Source organism: Physella acuta, unplaced genomic scaffold (assembly GCF_028476545.2).
Source record: "Physella acuta isolate Inbredline_101_S28 unplaced genomic scaffold, ASM2847654v3 ptg000595l, whole genome shotgun sequence".
In the NCBI taxonomy this organism is placed as follows: domain Eukaryota; kingdom Metazoa; phylum Mollusca; class Gastropoda; family Physidae; genus Physella; species Physella acuta.
Genome location: NW_026732114.1, coordinates 161,380 through 177,510, shown reverse-complemented (window position 1 = coordinate 177,510; position 16,131 = coordinate 161,380). Strand labels below are relative to the sequence as shown.

The following is a 16,131-nucleotide window of genomic DNA, read 5'->3' as shown; positions in this document are numbered from 1 at the left end:
TCCGGAATACACTTTTTTTTAAAATCAATACTATTTTTTTTTACTTAGAATAGAATCGCGTAAAAAAGCAATTGCGAAATGCTTATAAAGAACTACAAGTTTTTTTTTTTTAAATTACTCACAATTACTCACAATATTATATTAGAATTCTCGAGAAAGTTTAGGGGAGATCACTCTTGGTTTAGTTTTATTGCTATGCAGTCATAACCCAGATAAATTTGTAGTGCTCAATTATTATATTTTCCTTTTAAGTCAACATAGGTGAAGATTAGGCATGTTTCTAAAAGGGTGGGAAATTAGACTAGAGATGTATTCTCTATCTCATTTATGAAAAACTGAAAATATGCTGATATTACTTAACTAAAGATCGATAATTATCATATTTTTCCTAATAATAAATTAGAAATTAAATTAAACTTTTACTTAAATTTCGGTATAGTTTAATGACATTTAAATCAAATTAAATTTCTTTCCTTTATTTATTTTTTAGTAGAAATTAACTGAATAAACTTTTGAAAAGCTTAGTTTGTAAACCGCTGTAATTCTTTAATTTATGTGTTAAATTCAGAAAAATAAATCGTGTTTATAATAACATGTAGCCTATCTATTCTAATATATGTTAGAATAATCTTAATTAATATAATTATAGTCAATCTCACCTACTGATTAAATGCTAGCTACTTGCCACCATTTTTTAAATGAGCAAAGTCATCTTCTAGATCTATATCGGAACCACGATAATTTAGAACGTTTGATAGTTATTAAAAGTTAATTTTTAAACATTACAAATTTAGTTACAAAAGGGGAGATAACAGTAGACGTAGTCTCCAGCTAGCACTCGATCAGTTAGTTGACAACCAAGAGCTGTCTATCACTGACCGCTGATTTCGTATACGAGAAAATAATAAGGGATCCAAAATCTTTTTACAATGATTTTACACATTTAGAATAATGTTTTATTATTTAAAAATATCACTTTAATTATGGCTTACTGATTGTTGTATATAAAGTCATGTTTAACAAATATTTTAAAAAATTAGTGCAAATGGAATATATATATTTATTTCTAAATGATCAGTCAAAAGACTATGGACATGTTTCGTAGATCTACACATACACTGAAGAAGGCAAAATCGTTGTTATTATTAACCCTCTCTTGTCTTAGTCTTATGTATAGCCTACATGTATTAACTAGCAAAATATTTTATTTACAAAAAAAACGTGTTAAAGATACCAAGTCGATGTATAAACTACAAAAGTGCTAAAAAAATGCTTTAAATGTATGTCCTTCAATAAACAAGTAGATATCAATAATAAAGATTGATTTTTAATAATCTAAATTTAAAAAACGTTTACATTAATAACATTAAAATAACAGTTTACTAACAATACATTTTCAAGAATGTGTTGGTCTATATTATGCCTTACATATGCCTTACAACTCCCCACTATAATTTCCTTCAGTGTCGGATCCACAGTGGGGATGTTGATAGACCCATCCTTCATACCCCAGTCTGTAGAGAGGCGCTCCACTGGAGCCTGGACATGTACTTGCCGTGTACCAGTACCTGGTCAGATAGCCGTTTCTCTCATATTTGCTTGTCCACTCGCCTACAGAGACGTATTTAGGACAGCCGTGGGGATGTGACACAATAATAATCAATTTGTCTTCATCATTAAATCTGTATTTATGTTCTGCTTTCTCACATAGATCCGAAAAGCGTTGACACAAATTGTCCAGTTCATCAAACAAAGCTTCTGACTCACAAGAGGCACAGGCAAACACACACCAGTCCCTTGCAATGTCCACCCTTCCCCTCATCTCCCAGCCATCAAGAGTGACTACTGGACTTTTATTGTCATCAAAACCTAAAACACACCTGGTCTGTCTCACCTCACTGTCATCAAACACCACGTGTGAGACTGTCAACACGCGAAGCTCTCCCCATATTTTGCTGGGTGTGGCAGAGACTTGACATTTTGCACAACGACAATTTCTATTGTCACTCTCTGTGTACTTTTCAACGCTATAAACTCTCCCAGTCCCCAGCCTTAACACGTGACTTCCTCTGTCATTATAACATGGATATGGAACTTGAGTGTCTGGGTAAAACTCTGGTCTCTCTAGACTGGTGAATTTAGTCTTTATCTGGACAGTTAGGGCTGCCAATGTTTTGATTGTCTCAGACATGAGGTCGTCGTCATGGTAACGCGAGGGGAGACAATTTAAGTTGAAATCTTTAAGAGGTATAAAACCTTTGTGACCTGGATTCTTCTCACAGCCAGTCATATGTTTGTGTAGATCAGCTTCTCCTCCATAGCACACTTCAGCGTCGTGTTTTCCTGTTTATTGAAGTGACTATGCTATAGAAATATCTACTAAAATTATTGAAATAACTATATTGTGTCTTAAAAATAAAATGCCACCAGGATCTGATTTTAGCTTAATATTATTTCTTATTCCGTATTTTGCACACTAAAAAATACACGGCACCACTTCATTTTAGAAACGGGTAAGATTTTTTTTTTTGAGGAATGCATTTGGTGTCTTATTCATATATGGCCTGTGCGTATATATTGAATACGAACACAGTTTCTTCATGAACATTTCTCACCTCTTTTGTATGGTTTAAATGTGGATTCACTTTATCTAATTTCTTATAGGTGCCCACTAATTGATATACTACAAAAAACAGACACTATTTGACTACCAAATAGCATTCTTTTAGCAAGAAACATTTTTGTTAGCAGTTAAAATTCAATAAAAGTAAATACAGAATTGTAGGTAACGTATATACATTTTTATTGCTCTTGTTATTATTAGAATTTTCCCCATAGACATCAAACATTTGTTTTTTTTTCTTGCATGGGTTAATGTCGCGCGGTTTAAGTTCGGGGTTTATATCCATTGGGTTTATGTGCAGACATTTATATTAAACATTTCTTACCTGGATGAAAAACGTGTTTGGTCCTACACTTAGTTGTTTCATCTAAAACATAAATTTAACAGCGTAATAAATACTACACAGTAATTAGTTTTGAGTATGAAGATTAAGTCAAGAAATTAACAACCACTTTTGTATTTGCTTTGTTTCTATAATATTTTTCAATAAAACTCAATACAATACAAATGTGTCTCTTATTTAAATAGTTTACCTATAAGCTTTGAATCCAATTGTTGTTCTTCCTTTTCGTTTGAAGTTTCCATGCCTTGAGTATCTGTAGACATTTTATCGTGTGCTTAAAATTACCTAATTAGGTTTTATTACTCTACGATTTTGTATGTATGTATATATACATACATACAAAATCGTAGAGTAATGTATATATAGAGTAATTTATATATATACTAGCCGTCCCGATCAGGCCCTGCACTGGCCTCAGTAAAAATCTGTAAAGGACCATGACTCGTGGGTTTATTAAGCAGCATATACCAAAGGCTTAGCGACCCTTCCCGGCGTCAGGGGAAAAACTTTTCGATTTGCACACCCCCCCCCCCCCCTCAAACTTTCGATTTCCAACCCCCCCCCCCCCCCCCGCCTCGAGATTTCGATTTGCACCCCCCCCCCCTCAAACTTTCAATTTGCACCCCCCTCAACCTTTCAATTTATTTTTCAACCTATTTTGGCGCCCCCTATGGTCGGCGCCCGGGGACATATGTCCCCCCGCCCCCCCCCCCCCTCGCTACGCTACTGGCATATACCCGCATGGATATTTGACAAAAGAACCCATAAACCTAAGCCTAAAAACGGAATCCCATGTAAGCACTTTGGTGCCTAGGATTTATTTTTTTAAAGGCTATGCACTTATGATTCTTTAAATCAAGTCGCACACTAAATCATCCGGCGCCCCCGCAGGGTGCTATTAGGCTATCCCGGGATTTCCCGTGAGCTCGATGGCGCATACTTTTGTTTTAAACAGTGCGATAAAATATGCATAAGTTGTGGTATAGTCGTTCACTAAATTGAATGAGATGCGTCCGCCATCTCCCTCGCAGTGTGCGATTTGACGCCCCAAACTATTCTGTGAGCAATATGGGGACTACGTACATTTTAAAGAACAGTCTATAATATTGACACGTAGGCACACGACATTCGATAATTAAACCAGCCAGGGGGCGTAAGCGGCGCTCATCTCTTAATGTAATTGCGGGCTCCCAAGAGAGCCCTTCTATATCACTGAAATCTGGACGGTCACAGAAGTGTGTTCTCTTTCACAATTACGTGATTGACGTACACTCAAGGCTTTTATACAGCACGGGCTGCAGTCTAAGCAAAACCGAGCCCCGACAAATATGCTCCAAGAAATATAGTGCACACATTGTTTTCATTTAAATATCTCAGTGTTAATAAACAAGGTCACTCGTCTAAGAATATAGGACTGGTAACGCAATTATGGAATCCTCTCAAAATATTACGTCAGACTTTCTTTGGAGGCCTCAGCAACGCGCGTGAACGGACACGTTAGTATATGTATTTGAGTATATATATATACATACACACATATATATATATATATATATATGTGTGTATATATATATATATATATATATATATATATATATATATATATATATATATATTCCTGCATTACAGAGTCAATGATTACACACACAGCTGTATTGGATTACTGAAGTATGTAACACTAAGGACAAAGGGTCGAATAAGAAAATCAATAAGCTGAACGGGCAGTTGAAAAATAATATTCAAGCACAGTTTTAAAATAGATACATACGTCATGTACTGTTTCTTTGTCTATAGCCTTACAAATGTAGTGATGCCTTAAGATGTATTTTGTGTCATAATCACCATTCTTGTATACCTTCTGTTCGGCATAGGGATAAAACCACACATATCTATCTTACTATGCTCGGAGCTATTCCATCAACTTAGGCCTATGATATTTCGATTGTTTGTTTAACTGACAATTGATTTTTTTTAAGTTTTTGTTCTTACATATTTATTCTTTTTCCGTTAACATTCTATTATCTATTACCCATATGTCAAAATTATTTGTTGGTTTTCGCATGTCTGTCTCGTGTGCGTGCTGGATAAAGTATTTTATTCGGTGATGTGTTGTATTCTTATTTTTCACAGGTATGTCGTTTTATAATGTTAGGATTTAAGATGGATCATACTTCAATATATTTTTAAGTAAAAGCAATACTTAATTACTACATTAATCTACTAGTCTATAAGCCTGATCAATTAACATTGTTTCCCTAAAAGTTAGGCTTCAATATAACTTAGTTCGTATAACTTTGCTATATCGAAATTTAAAAAAACAATTTTTGCATTTAATAATTTCAAAACATCTCTGTCGTCGCACACTGTAACAAATGTCAGTTTTGCCACACCACCTTCACTCCGCCCAATCCTAGCAATTCATACAGTGTGTTGTTATAATATGAACAACATAGAAACACATATTTCAAGTTACCTTTTGTCTCAATTTATCATACTATTGTTTATCGAACGACAAAATGCTATCGTCAAACAATTCCAAAGTTGAAGTGGAAGATTTTAATTAAGTTTAAATTATATATATATATATATATATATATATATATATATATATATATATATATATATATATATATATATATATATATATATAACTGTACTAGATCTTGTTTTGTATTAAATTCAGCAATTAAGGCATATTTTATATTAAGTAGTAAACTATTACGTTCGCTGCTTTGGTATTATATATTGTAATTTACATCTAGAAAAAATCTATATTGTAATTGACATCTAATGTTTATAAAAAACACAACCGTTTTTTTTTTACTTACCAACAGCCTGGTGCAGAACTGCGTCTGTAGACGTCCTGTCTGTGTACTGGTATATACCATGTATCAAATTTTTTTTTATGTATAATTGGGGGAACTCCCTACGTCATGTCTTCTGTTGAATAGCCTCCCATCTGAACTTTTTTTTCGTGTTAGAAATAGTTTAAATATATTCATAACAAGCATAGGTTTTTGGGTTGAGGCCAACTTCTTACGATTCAATAACTGATACTTTAAACAATTCTGTATCGATTTTTTCTTCACTATAGCTAGACCATGACACGTGACACGACAGGCATCGATCAAGTCAGATTAGGCCGTTCCTAGTTGTGCGTATAAAATCTTTATATTAGCCTAAATCAACCTAACTTTTATACGATGACCACTGTTAGTGTGTAAGGTACTAAACAAATACAGAATGCATTAATTACCTCGAATATAAATAATGCTTATTAATAATGCTTATTAATTTATTCTTTTTCAATTGTGTTCCCCACATAAAAGCATTTTAAATATTTTATGCAACTATTTATTGATAGTCTATATGCTTAACTTAAGATAAACATTAAATACAATTACATAGTTATGGGCTTATTGTATAGCTTTTTGTTTACTATAGCTACAGTTATCTGCTTTATTTTTCCACTTCAATTTTCATTATTTAACGAAATCAATAGAGATTAATTTGAAAATGGTTATCCCCTGAAAGATAGTTGTCTCATTTAATAATTCGTCTTTAGCTTAGCATGTTACCCGACAATAAAGCTAAACACTCTATAACAGGGGTTCCCAACCCTGTGCCCGCGGGCGCCATGGCGCCATTCGTATGTGCCCGCCTCTCACTATTCGAAAGAGACAGAATTTTTTTCATAAACATTATTTTAAAATATAATTTATTTTTATTCATTTGTTACAGTTTTAATTTATTTTACTGTCTAGGTTTATTAAATATGTTCGATACTTGTCTCAACTTGTCTAGCGGCGAGCCAGACTGCACTATTTACGCTAGCCTGGAACGGCTAGTGCCTTTTGCACATCACACCTTTTACAAGCAGAAAACCCGAAGTGAACGAATGGAACGAACGCCACGAACTGATCCGATAAACGCCGAAGGCGCCAAATCACAAGGCACATAACTCAGATTGCTTCAGCGATCATCGGCTCACTTCGGGTTTTCCGCGTGTATATGGAGTGATGTGCAAAAAGCATTCCCCGCCTGGAACCGCGTTATTGTCATTGTGATTGCTGCTCTGTTCTGGTCGCGACAGTTAGATAAGAGACATGTTCGTCAGACTAAACACGAATTAGGAGTTTTTTATAAACAAAAATTAACAGGCTAAAAGCGAGGTGCGTAATTTATTGTATTCATAAGCGATGATTTTTTTGTTTATTATTTATTAATACATTATGACTATAAGAAAATAAGAAATAAGAAAATAAATTATGGGAAAATGACAAGTTATGGATTTAAAATAGGTGGTGCCCGCCACCCTACCGATGTTTTAGAATATGATCTAGAGTAAAAAAAAGGTTGGGAACCCCTGCTCTATAAGACTGATACCAAGTAAGGTATGTAATAAATCGATACAAAACAACACAGGCATACGCACATTCTGCAATTCATACAACAGCTGACTCTTTTACCATTATTAATCCTGACGTCATCACACACAGAGCGTGACGAATGGTTATGCTGATGTGGTTGTGTTGAATCAATATTAATATTTAAAAATAACCATTGTATCTTTCTGAATAAAGCGTGTATCACTTATATACACAATTTGTAAAATATTCTTTAACATTTAATAAAATGCTTGCCTGTTTGGACAGTGCTCAAAACCTCTAGAATAATCATTTTTTCATACTTTACATAATGCAAAGATGGAAAAATCGTTATTTCTAAATGGTATTTATGCAGATAACTGTAGCAATAGTAAACAAAAAGCTATACAATAAGCCCATAACTATGTAATTGTATTCAATGTTTATCTTAAGTTTAGCATATAGACTATCAATAAATAGTTGCATAACATATCCCTAAGAATTGTTAAACGATGATTTGAAAATAATTAATTTTCATGAAGGCAAACATATCTTGACCAAAAAAAAAAATGTTTATTCAAGTAAAATACTTCTCTCCGAATTCATAAATAGCAACCATTATCTTTACCGACTCGACCACGCCGCTTCTAACAACACTTTTAATTAACACTATTTTAAAAACATTTTAAAGATCAAGAATCATGTTTTTGTTGAATAACGGCAATCTAATTACATCGCACAGTTGAGACTTGTAAATTGCTTTCACTAATGTGTCACTTTGACATTTTGTAACTTCAAATTGAAATAATACATAAGTGTCTTATGAAAATTTCTATGAAAACTATCATTAGCAGGGGTTTTCCCAACCACTTTATAAATAATACAAAAAAGTAATGTTTATTTTTAGGCTGACCTGTTTACATAAGGCAGACCGAGCTTGAACATAAACGGTATTGTAAACCAGCCCTCTTGTAAGTAGTAAGTGGGACAATAATACTATGATGATGTTTGTTTTTTAACTTAGTGTATACCCTTGACAATTAAGTCCATTGTATTCACATACTTTAGTGTTATTAATTTTCTCATACCACCTACTGCGTTGGCAAAACTGAAAATTATTGTTAATAGTTGTGGACTTTAAACTTGAGGTCATTTACATTCAATACTGAACTGTCATTATAGTCATTATATTCATTAGTCTTTATAGTCATTATAGTCATTAAAGTCTTTATAGTCATTACAGTCATTACAGTCATTACAGTCATTACAGTCATTACAGTCATTATAGTCATAATAGTCATTATAGTCATTATAGTCATTATAGTCGTTATAGTCGCTATAGTCATTATAGTCAATATAGTCATTATAGTCATTATAGTCATTATAGTCATTATAGTCGTTATAGTCGTTATAGTCATTATAGTCAATATAGTCATTATAGTCATTATAGTCATTAGTCATTATAGTCATTATAGTCATTATAGTCATTATAGTCATTATAGTCATTATAGTCATTATAGTCATTATAGACCATTCAACCAACTGGTAAAAGGATATGCTCACGATAAAAGAAGATATTTTTTTTCGTTGAGTTTATATGTTTTCAACAGCTGTTGTACAAACGTCACCCACGGCTAGTTTGGCTACTGAATGGAATTAATTTGAATTCTGATATAACACTATAGGGTGAAAGACATTATATATATATATATATATATATATATATATATATATATATATATATATATATATATATATATATATATATATACTAGCCGTCCCGGCCAGGCCCTGCTCTGGCTTCTGTGAAAAACCTTTCTGTTAAAGACCATTACCTGTGTGTTTAGTAATCATCATAAACCCGGCATTGCCCACCCAAACCACAACCAACCAAAACAACAAAACGCAAACATAACGCTAACACAATTACAAATACAAACAAAAACAAAAACCTAACAACAAACCCAACCACAACCACAAACACCAATACCAACAAAAAAAAACAAAAAACGAAAAAGCAAACGAAAACAAACCAAATCCAAACGCAAAACCAACCAAAAACACAAATACAAACCCCAACAAAAAAACACAAACAAAAACGAAAAAAGAAAGAACAAAAACGAACCAAATCAAAACGCAACCACTAACGTAAACCCACCTAAACACAAAGAAAACACTAACGCGAACATAAACGCCCGGGGCGGAATCACCTGTTTAGCTTAATGAACGACTATAGTACCCCAACTTATTCATAGTCTTTTGCACTCACTTAAACGAACGCGCCTGTTTCAATTTGATGAACAATTATTGAATTATTTTTTTTTCCCAACACCAAAACAAAGTAATTAAAAAGTAAATTCTTTTCCACAAAATGCAATGGTTTTATAAAGGGAAGTAATTGTGTTTTCCTAATTTATCAAAGGGAAGTAAGTGCTATAGGACTAAATAAAGACATAATTAGAATTTTTGTAAAAGATGATATTTTTTTAAAACTTGTGTTTAATGAACATGCCGACAATTATTACTATAATTTGAAAAATGAAAATTATTTCCCAACACTTTCAATAGTAATTTTTTAACTCATAAATTTAGACAAATGCGCACGATAATTGTCTAACACTTAAATCCATCCAAGACCAACGACAAACATATGTGTTACATACAGAACTGAGCTTTATATATTATATATATATATATATATATATATATATATATATATATATATATATATATATATATATATATATATATATATATATATATATATATATGCACACAATCTAAACTGAACATTTCACAAATGGCCAATGTTGAGAACGGTATAACCTACTTTTTAAGCAATATTTTACATCTGAGACAAAATTAAAATATAACTTTGAGTGCTGAATAAAATAAGATATTTAAAAAAGTATTTTTTTCAACAGCTGTGAGCTATGTGTCATAGAAGCTGCTTAGGATTTGAACTAAAAATAGAGTATAGAAAGTGCACACTAATTTCCACAGTGATCAATGGGAAATTCCAATAAGAGGGAAAATCCGAAAGGTATTATTTTCATTATATAATGTAGATACACATTTTAAAAAAATAAATACAATCCTTTATATTATTCAACTTTCTAGAATTTAGGCATTGAACGCTCACGAATTATACTGATGTGAGAAAGATGTATTACTATTGTCAATATATAGGTCAAGCAGATTTGGCAAGCCAATGATGAATGGTGTTAATAAAGCGAACATGACGGCACGTTAAACGGACTCAGTTAAAAACAGTAATTATCTTTATACAATTTTTATGTTTAAATACTAGCGTGCCCGTCCCTGCGCGTTGCCGGAGGAATAGAATAAAGTCTGACGAAATATTTAAAGGGGGTTTCATCAAAACTTTACCAATCATATATATTTAGACGTGTCATCTTGTTTTCTGAAAACTAAATTACTTAAATGTAAACATTGCCTGCGCTTGGATCATGTTTGCCGGGCACGGGTTTACATATGGTTTATGAAAACCTTAAGTGTACGTTAATCACTCTCCTTAATGGTGAGGTGGAACATAGGCGCAGTTGTGCTCACATGATAGCACGGCCTCAAAATCGCACTCTGTCGATTAGCCGGGGGACTCGCCGGATTATGTTTAGTAAACGACTCTTAAACCCAATCGTATACATAGTCTATCGCACTGATTAATACGGACGTAGACAATATAGTGCTCCCATGATAGCCCGGGGTGCCAAATTGCCCCCTGCCAAGGCGACGGTAAAGCTCCTGATTTAATTTAGTGATCGACTATAACACCCCATCTCATCCATTGTTTATCGTACTGTTGAGAACGAACGTAAACATCATATCGCTCACGGAAAAGCCCAAGATGCCATATTGCATCCCGCAGGGGCGCAGGCCGACGCGCCGAATTTGATATATAGTCAACGATTATTGTTTTCAGTCGTGTCGTAGAGTATAGCCCATTTCAAAAACGAACGTTGGCACCAAAATGGCCACAGGGGAGCCAGGGGTGCTTCTTGTAACGCAATAGACGGTGCGCCGGTGTCTACGCCTGATGAAGTTTTAACGCTGAATATAGTACTACCCATTACCCACTATGCAGTAAGTTGGATTGAAGGATACCAAGTGCTTAGATAGCCGTACTGGAACTTTGGGCGCTAAACCGTGTATTGACAAAAATCGCACACTCCCTGGCGCCGCCCATACGAAATTAAAATTATTTTGTTCGCAGAAACTTGCCCGAGAGTATTGGCACTCGAATGAACGGTGACGAACCGCATACGACTTTATTTTTTATATACCGTAAATAGAGAAGAATCGAATCGCGCCCTGCCGGGACGCAATCCCTGCGAATTTTAAATACAAATACCTTTCCAGTTGTATTCTCAACAACGTCCCAAAGTTTCATGGCGATCGGATGAAAGGTGTCGAAATTCATAAATGACAAACACACCCAGACACATACACATACAAAAATTGCTTTATATATACATATATAAATAGATTAGCAGTTTCAAAACTAGTCCTCACGTGGATCGCGTCTAAATCAGTTGTCTGCTACGACCTGTACTAATTACAAAAAAATCATGTCTGTTGAAACTTCAACCTACAATGTTATTGCTTGATTTTAAAAGTTATTTTTTTAACAAGTATGTCGAAAAAAATTGAAACTTTTGTCACCCTGTGAGTATCAACCAAATGTAACTGAAGGAACGATCTATACATTATTGTCAAACATATTAAGTGGGTCACACTTCGGATAATTTTTATAATATAAATGTATCTTTAACATCTTTTTTAATTATGTAGAAAATCATGAAGCTGAGATGTGCTATGGAGGAGAAGCTGATCTACACAAACATGTTACTGGCTGTAAGAAGAATCCAGGTCACATAGGTTTTATACCTCTTAAAGATTTCAACCCAAGTTGTCTCCCCTCACGTTACCATGACGACGACCTCGTGTCTGAGACAATCAAAACATTGGCAGCCCTAACTGTCCAGGTAAAGACTAAATTCACCAGTCTAGAGAGACCAGAGTTTTACCCAGACACTCAAGTTCCATATCCATGTTATAATGTCAGAGGACGTCACGTGATGAGGTTAGGGACGGGGAGGGTGTGGCGTGTGAACAAGTACACAGAGTGTGACGGTTTGAAAACTTGTCGTTGTGCCAAGTGTCAAGTCTCTGCCACACCCAGCAAAGTGTGGGGGCAGGTTTGTGTGGTGACAGCCACACACGTGGTGTTTGATGACAGTGAGGCGAGACAGACCAGATGTGTTTTAGGTTTTGATGACAATAAAAGTCCAGTGGTCAGTCTTGATGGCTGGGAAGTAGAGAGTGCAAACATTGAAAGAGACGTGTGTGAGATGAGTTATGTTACATGTGATTTAGAGTTGGTTGACGAACTGGACAAGATGTGTCGATACTTTAAAGGTCTATGTGGGAAAGTAAGGGACAAATACAGATACCGGAGATGTGATGCTGTAGGTAGGTTGACCGTTATAGTGTCACATCCTCATGGCTGTCCTAAACAGGTCTCTGTAGGACAATGGACACACAAACATGCGAGGGGTGGATTGTGGACCAGGTACTGGTACACAACATGTACATGTCCCGGCTCCAGTGGAGCGACTGTGTACACGCTCAAATTTGACGACTGGTGGAGTCAACATCCCCACAGTGGATCCAATTCTGAAGGAAATTATAGTGGGGAGAGATATGACTGAAGTAGCAGTTCTCTCCCCTCGTCTAAATAATGAAAAACTAAGACCCTCTTTTCCTCACAACGACAATCATGTTTTATCAAACATTTTATTCACTTTAACAAATTAATTAAAATGCTATGATTTCTAAAATGTTTGATCAACTTTATCTCTATATATATTAAGATAACATTCAACAAACACAAGTGTGCTATTTATAATGTATTTATTTTAATGGTATATCAACCCGTTATTGTATAATGTCTAAACATGAAACGTTTTTAGTAGTAAAAACATCTTGAGAAGAAACATCAAATCATTCATTGTACTAGTTAACAATTTTCTTTTTGTCGCTTGAAATGTAATATTTCTAGATATTGTTGTACAGTGAAATAACTTGAGCAGCCATAGGCAACGAAAGTCTAATTTAGAAGTCGATATCTCGTCAGCAAGAAAACTATAGAAATTATCAATAATAATGAGTAAATAATCAGATCTACTTGTTGTAAACCTGTTTTCCTTTGATAACAAAATAAATCTCACACAAAAGTAAAATTGTTTTGGAAAAATACATTTATTATATTAACAAATCACACAAAAATCACACATGAAAACTGAAATGAAGGTAAAAAATAAATTATGTTTGGTGTAGTAGCCTTACTAAAGTTGTATGCTGGCATGAGTATAGATTTATTATATTTTAATTACCTTGTTCGCCTTCATTAGAAGGGACCCAAAATGAAACAGATCAGATTCTAACTTATTTCTTTAAATATGTTTATTTATTTATAATCTTTAAAAATAATTATTTGATACAGGTTTTGTAGACATTTTATGTTTAATTTTATGTTAGTGAAAGTAAAGGCGGCTGGGCATAGTGCTGACCACACTATCTCTTCATATGCCGAGGTCACAGAATTAAGTGAACTCTACTTCACTTGCCCTATAGACCGTCAGGTTTGAAAGGGAACTTAACTTTTAAATATTTTATTAAAAATACGTTCACATTGTCATGTGCATGTTTTAAAGAAATATTTATTTTGATAAATAGTCAAAACACTGTAAATATCCCGCGGATATACGTTATAGCTACTTTCATTCTATACAAAACATGATCCCAGGCAATGTTTAGTACTTGATTTGTTCTCGTTTTCACACATTGTACAGCGTTGTCCTAGTCACTGGTCTCTACCAAGAAGCCTCTTAACAATCGTTCACTCCCGCTTTTATGCCTGCATCGACCTTGGGATAACAATACTTAATTAAACACCACGAGGTTAACTTAACTCACACACGCACTATCCCCTATGTCCGAAAATATTCTAACCTATTCTAATATATCCTACAAATGACCCGTAACAATGTACTAATACTAACGAGTGCTAATCTATCTATATATCTATACACTACTAAAACTAAAGTTTGTATACAAGTTTGTTTATTATTATTATTTATTTATTTATTTTTTTAGTTTGTCTGTTTGGTTACACGAGAGCATTTGCACTACTTTTAGAGCTGTAAACGACGTATTTATGTAGAAAATAATGTTTTTTTTTCTACCAAACTATTAATATATTAATTGGTAGAAACACCAGTTTAATTATAAAAGTTCAGAACAATTACTTTATAATGTCGTCACGTGATTCATTTGATTTTTACAACAAGCATGACGGCTTTCATGAAAGATCATGTTGCACATTCAAAAGTTTAACTCATAATAAAGCTAAATGTTCTGTCGGCTATAGCATTAACGATACGTCTGTTTGCTATTTTTATTATGTTCGAACACTAATATAGATATTCATACGGTGGGCGCTTCTTCTGATTCGATCATATAATTCTAGAATACAATGAATTACTAGCTACGGAAAAACTACACTTGAGCCGCAAGCCAGTCGTATATTCTAGAGCTACAACTAGATCTAGCTCTATCTAGATCTAGAATCTGTGCCAGTAATGAGTTTCTATACTAAACAATTTCAGGCCTTAATTATTTTATTTAAATATTTGTTTGTTTAGCTATGAAATTTGCTAATTTGTGATATAATTTAATTTGAAATAATAGAGCCTATTTACGTAACGCAAGTTCCTTACGCTGACTCTAAGACTAAGGAAAGTGTCCAACTAATTTAGCACCTAATCGGAAGTCCCCAGCCAGCTGAGATGATACTGTAATAGTTACCATGCGGATAGTACATCAAGTCAATGTAATATATATATATAAAATTCAAATATTTTTACTTTCTCGTATATACGAAGTATAGAGAAAGTATTGTAATCGTGCAAAAAAAAAATCGACATAAATAAAATCAGTAATCAAATTATATAACTATAATTATTGAATTAGAGTAACAATAGTTTGCCCTTGCAAGCCGTTTGAAAGTTGGTTTAAACTAGGCTCAAAACTTGTTTTCTAGATTTTTATTCGTTCGTTGACTTCTTTACTTTTTATTATATTCATGCAAGAAAACGCTTGCTTGCATTAATATGTTGACCCGAAGATCGTCAGCACTCCAAATGCGAACATTTTCACCTCACTGTAGTATCATGGAAGACTATTACGTGCGTTAGATAATAATGCCTCAATTTGCGGCATTTCTTTTAGAGCTGCCCACTTGTGAAGCGTAACGTGCATGTTTTACAATCCACTTCATCAAGTAAGGCATAGGATGAGGTTTCATTACCTTTCAGTTTTACATTTTGCTCATTTTGTTTCTTTTTGATATCCGCCATAAAGTTGATTGTTTCAGTTCGGGATGGTCAATTTAATGGGAGGTACATTGAAATAGGCAGTAACTAAATATTCTTACAGAATGGTGAGTATAACAGTGAAACATTGTTGTATCGTATCTTGGGAGTGTGTTTTGGAGATTGCATCAGAAAAAGACGGTAGCGGTGTGCATGCGTGAGAGGAAAAGAGAGAAGGGCAAGAACATGGCGTAAGTTGGCTGTACACGCTGTCTATGTGGAGACAAAATAAATATGTATATAATGTAAAAGAAGGCTCGTCTTGTAATTTTGTATGTGATAGATGAAAGGTAGGAGAAAGGCCTGTAGCAAATTTATATCGTGAACCCAGTCACACAAAAA

At 33.9% G+C, this 16,131-nt stretch overlaps 1 protein-coding gene across 1 annotated transcript; it reads right to left on the bottom strand.

Annotated features, from left to right (window-relative positions):
• Positions 1-1,086: 1,086 nt before the first annotated feature.
• On the bottom strand, positions 1,087-5,864 carry LOC131947488 (uncharacterized). The gene is made up of 4 exons (XM_059308706.1): positions 5,795-5,864; positions 3,157-3,219; positions 2,949-2,990; positions 1,087-2,343 (listed from the first exon to the last, which is right to left on the bottom strand). The coding sequence occupies exons 2-4, from the start codon at positions 3,206-3,208 to the stop codon at positions 1,436-1,438; spliced, it is 1,002 nt and encodes a 333-aa protein (XP_059164689.1). The 5' UTR covers positions 3,209-3,219; positions 5,795-5,864; the 3' UTR covers positions 1,087-1,435.
• Between the last annotated feature and the right edge of the window lie 10,267 nt (positions 5,865-16,131).